General features: G+C 36.9%; 1 protein-coding gene across 1 annotated transcript in view; it reads right to left on the bottom strand.

Moving 5' to 3' along the window:
• Positions 1-3,394: 3,394 nt before the first annotated feature.
• The window catches only part of ca7 (carbonic anhydrase VII), a 26,153-nt gene continuing 23,977 nt past the window's right edge, over positions 3,395-5,570 (bottom strand). Inside the window, exon 7 of the mRNA XM_061975353.1 lies at positions 3,395-3,786. Coding sequence (XP_061831337.1) covers positions 3,667-3,786 — 120 coding nt within the window. The 3' untranslated portion in view covers positions 3,395-3,666. The remainder of the gene's footprint in view (positions 3,787-5,570) is intronic.

Here is a 5,570-nt window from a genome sequence, read left to right as displayed (position 1 = left end):
CTAACCCATGTGGTTCCTGTGGTTGTGAACACAAGTTGTAATTACTGTAGTGACTAAATAACATAGTGACTGAAACAGACAGAGTAATGCGTAAATAATGTAAAAAACTATATGAATCGTCTGTGGCTGTGAAGTGAACACGAGTAAGGTTGTAAATACCCTATAGAGTAGGCTAACCCATGTGGTTCCTGTGGTTGTGAACACAAGTTGTAATTACTTTAGTGACTAAATAACATAGTGACTGAAATAGACAAAGTAATGTGTAAATAATGTAAATAATTAGATGAACCATCTGTGGCTGTGAAGTGAACACGAGTAAGGTTGTAAATACTGTATAGAGTAGGCTAACCCATGTGGTTCCTGTGGTTGTGAACAGAAGTTGTAATTACTGTAGTGACTAAATAACATAGTGACTGAAACAGACAGAGTAATGCGTAAATAATGTAAAAAACTATATGAACCGTCTGTGGCTGTGAAGTGAACACGAGTAAGGTTGTAAATACCGTATAGAGCAGGCTAACCCATGTGGTTCCTGTGGTTGTGAACACAGGTTGTAATTACTTTAGTGACTAAATAACATAGTGACTGAAACAGACAAAGTAATGTGTGAATAATATAAATAACGAGATGAACCATCTGTGGCTGTGGACACGAATAAAGTTGTAAATACTGTATAGAGTGGGCTAACCCATGTGGTTCCTGTGGTTGTGAACACAAGTTGTAATGACTGTAGTGACTAAATAACATAGTGACTGAAACAGACAGAGTAATGTGTAAATAATGTAAAAAACTATATGAACCGTCTGTGGCTGTGAAGTGAACACGAGTAAGGTTGTAAATACCGTATAGAGTAGGCTAACCCATGTGGTTCCTGTGGTTGTGAACAGAAGTTGTAATTACTGTATTGACTAAATAACATAGTGACTGAAACAGACAAAGTAATGTGTAAATAATGTAAATAACTAGATGAACCATCTGTGGCTGTGAAGTGAACATGGGTGAGGTTGTAAATACTGTATAGAGTAGGCTAACCCATGTGGTTCCTGTGGTTGTGAACACAAGTTGTTATGACTGTAGTGACTAAATAAGATAGTGACTGAAACAGACAGAGTAATGTGGAAATAATGTAAAAAAACTATATATGAACCGTCTGTGGCTGTGAAGTGAACACGAGTAAGGTTGTAAATACTGTATAGAGCAGGCTAACCCATGTGGTTCCTGTGGTTGTCAACACAAGTTGTAATTACTTTAGTGACTAAATGACATAGTGACTGAAACAGACAAAGTAATGTGTAAATAAGATAAATAATTAGATGGACCATCTGTGGCTGTGAAGTGAACATGAGTAAGGTTGTAAATACTGTAGAGAGTAGGCTAACCCATGTGGTTCCTGTGGTTGTAATTACTGTAGTGACTAAATAATATGGAGATTGAAACAGACAAGGCAATGTGTAAATAATGTAAATAACTAGATGAACCATCTGTGGCTGTGAAGTGAACATGAGTAAGGTTGTAAATACTGTATAGAGTAGGCTAACCCATGTGGTTCCTGTGGTTGTGAACACAAGTTGTAATTACTGTAGTGACTAAATAACATAGTGACTGAACCAGACACAGTAATGTGGAAATAATATGAATAACCAGATGAACCATCTGTGGCTGTGAAGTGAACACGAGTATGGTTGTAAATACCGTATAGAGTAGGCTAACCCATGTGGTTCCTGTGGTTGTGAACACAAGTTGTAATGACTGTAGTGACTAAATAACATAGTGACTGAAACAGACAGAGTAATGTGTAAATAATGTAAAAAACTATATGAACCGTCTGTGGCTGTGAAGTGAACACGAGTAAGGTTGTAAATACCGTATAGAGTAGGCTAACCCATGTGGTTCCTGTGGTTGTGAACACAAGTTGTAATTACTGTAGTGACTAAATAACATAGTGACTGAAACAGACAAAGTAATGTGTAAATAATGTAAATAATTAGATGAACCATCTGTGGCTGTGAAGTGAACATGAGTAAGATTGTAAATACTGTATAGAGTAGGCTAACCCATGTGGTTCCTGTGGTTGTGAACACAAGTCGTAATTACTTTAGTGACTAAATGACATAGTGACTGAAACAGACAAAGTAATGTGTAAATAATATAAATAACGAGATGAACCATCTGTGGCTGTGGACACGAATAAAGTTGTAAATACTGTATAGAGTGGGCTAACCCATGTGGTTCCTGTGGTTGTAATTACTCTCGTGGCTAAATAATATAGAGATTGAAACAGACAAGGCAATGTGTAAATAATGTAAATAACTAGATGAACCATCTGTGGCTGTGAAGTGAACATGGGTAAGGTTGTAAATACTGTATAGAGTAGGCTAACCCATGTGGTTCCTGTGGTTGTAATTACTCTTGTGACTAAATAATATAGAGATTGAAACAAACAAGGCAATGTGTAAATAATGTAAATAACTAGATGAACCATCTGTGGCTGTGAAGTGAACACGAGTAAGGTTGTAAATACTGTATAGAGTAGGCTAACCCATGTGGTTCCTGTGGTTGTGAACAGAAGTTGTAATTACTGTAGTGACTAAATAACATAGTGACTGAACCAGACACAGTAATGTGGAAATAATATGAATAACCAGATGAACCATCTGTGGCTGTGAAGTGAACACGAGTATGGTTGTAAATACTGTATAGAGCAGGCTAACCCATGTGGTTCCTGTGGTTGTGAACACAAGTTGTAATTACTTTAGTGACTAAATAACATAGTGACTGAAACAGACAAAGTAATGTGTATACAATATAAAAATTAGATGAACCATCTGTGGCTAAGAAGTGAACACGAGTAAGGTTGTAAATACTCTTTGGAGTAGGCTAACCCATGTGGTTCCTGTGGTTGTAATTACTCTTGTGACTAAATAATATAGAGATTGAAACAGACAAGGCAATGTGTAAATAATGTAAATAACTCGATGAACCATCTGTGTCTGTGAAGTGAACATGGGTAAGGTTGTAAATACTGTATAGAGTAGGCTAACCCATGTGGTTCTTGTGGTTGTAATTACTCTTGTGACTAAATAATATAGAGATTGAAACAAACAAGGCAATGTGTAAATAATGTAAATAACTAGATGAACCATCTGTGGCTGTGAAGTGAACACGAGTAAGGTTGTAAATACTGTATAGAGTAGGCTAACCCATGTGGTTCCTGTGGTTGTGAACACAAGTTGTAAATATTGTAGTGACTAAATAACATAGTGACAGAAACAGACATAGTGATTCATTTAGATGAATGGGGTATGTATTTATGTCAACTCTGTTGATAATCTTTCCAATTCTTTAAACAGTAAAACATCTTTAAATGGTGCTTCTTTTTTTTTTGCTCGCATGTTCAATTGCTGAAAACCATGCCTGCTAATACTACACCACTGTAACTACTGTTTTTGAGTCTTTGAATCAAAAGGAAGCTCTGTCCAATACAGTTTATTTTTCAAACCAACACTTCTTTTCCGGCGTCAAAGCTTTAACAGTGAAACAGATCATGCATGTTTATTGTCCCTAGGACAACTTGCCCTGAGATGAAAACATGAAAATATTCTCACATTGTTGCATTCGCTCCGTCGTCTCCAAGAGCGTCATGTCACAGGATTCTTGGCAAATCCGTCAATTTGACGATCGCACTTTCCTGTCCTTCAGGGGTTGAGGAGTCCGGTAGTTGTTTTCCATGCGCATCCTGTGGTCCTCCTCTTCTCCGCTGAACAAAAGCATTCGGAACTTGCCCAGCTGGAATTAAATTGAAAACTTTCGTAACGCATCTGTCGTGTGTGACGCTCGTTTGCTTACCTGTTCCACTCAAAGACAAAAACAACAATTAGTCGCAGAGTCTGTTTTAGGAATGTACTGTAACTTTAAACGGTACAAATGATAAACGGTAAAACTCCCGACGGTTAGTATTACTGTTTTCAAACAAAATTATCATAAAACCATGATTGATAACCACACTTTGATAAAAGTTTCCTGGAGAAGCAAGCTAGTGCGCTAATGGGATAGCTAGCTAGCTTAAATGTTAACATGAATACAAGAGACAATAATGTATTTTACCATTAAGAAACGACATACCACGATCTAAACTTATACAAACACATTACGGTCTGAGCAACTAAGATATTCAACAATGAGTCACCAAGTCTGTTTTAGGAATGTACTGTAACTTTAAATGGTACAAACGATAAACGGTAAAACTCCAGACAGTTAGTATTACTGTTTTCGAATAAGATTTTCGTAAAACCATGATTGATAACCGCACTTTGATGAATTTGTGGACCGGTGATACTGCTTATTTACTGGTGAAACAAGCTAGCGTGCTAATGGCTGGCAAGCTAGCTTAAATGTTAACATGAATACAGGAGACAATAATGTATTTTCCCATTAAGAAACAACATACCACGATCTAAACTTATACAAACACATTACGGTCTGAGTAACTAAGATAGTCAACAATTGGTCTTTTTTAGGGATGTAACTTTAAACGATGCTAACGATAAACCGTAGTAAAACTCCTTACACTAAGTATTATGTATTAAAATAACATTTTCGTAAAACCATGATTGATAACGTTGATAAAATCACGGACCGGTGATATTGCTCGTTTACCGGAGAAGCAAGTTAGGGCGCTAAAGGCTAGCTAGTTAGCTTAAATGTTAACATTAACACAAGAGACAATAATGTCTACAATTATTCAGTTACATCAGTTTTACGAATGTAACTTCAAACGGTACAAATGATAAAGGGTAAAACTCCCGACGGTTAGTACTATGGTTTTCGAATACAATTATCGTAAAACCATGATTGATAACCGCACTTTGATAAAATCATGGACCGGTGAAACTGCTCGTTTACTGGAGAAGCAAGCTAGTGCGCTAATGGGGTAGTTAGCTAGCTCAAATGTTAACATGAATATAAGAGACAATAATGTATTTTCCCATTAAGAAACGACATACCACAATCTAAACTTATACAAACACATTACGGTCTGAGCAACCAAGATATTTAACAATTTCGTCACAAAGTCTGTTTTAGGGATGCACTGTAACTTTAAACGGTACAAATGATAAACGGTAAAACTCCCGACGATCAGAGGTGGGTAGTAACGCGCTACATTTACTCCGTTACATCTACTTGAGTAACTTTTGGGATAAATTGTACTTCTAAGAGTAGTTTTAATGCAACATACTTTTACTTGAGTATATTTATAGAGAAGAAACGCTACTTTTACTCCGCTACTTTTATCTACATTCAGCTCGCTACTCACTACTAATTTTTATCGATCTGTTAATGCACGCTTTGTTTGTTTTGGTCTGTCAGACAGACCTTCATAGTGCCTGCGTTTCAACAAATACAGTCACTGGTGACGTTCACTCCGTTCCACCAATCAGATGCAGTCACTGGTGACGTTGGACCAATCAAACAGAGCCAGGGGTCACATGACCTGACTTAAACAAGTTGAAAAACTTATTGGGGTGTTACCATTTAGTGGTCAATTGTACGGAATGTGTACTGTACTGTGC

The sequence above is a fragment of the Nerophis lumbriciformis genome, linkage group LG15, assembly GCF_033978685.3.
Source record: "Nerophis lumbriciformis linkage group LG15, RoL_Nlum_v2.1, whole genome shotgun sequence".
NCBI classification, from domain to species: domain Eukaryota; kingdom Metazoa; phylum Chordata; class Actinopteri; order Syngnathiformes; family Syngnathidae; genus Nerophis; species Nerophis lumbriciformis.
Note: the sequence above shows the minus strand (reverse complement) of the source record. Positions and strands in the feature narration are given on the sequence as shown.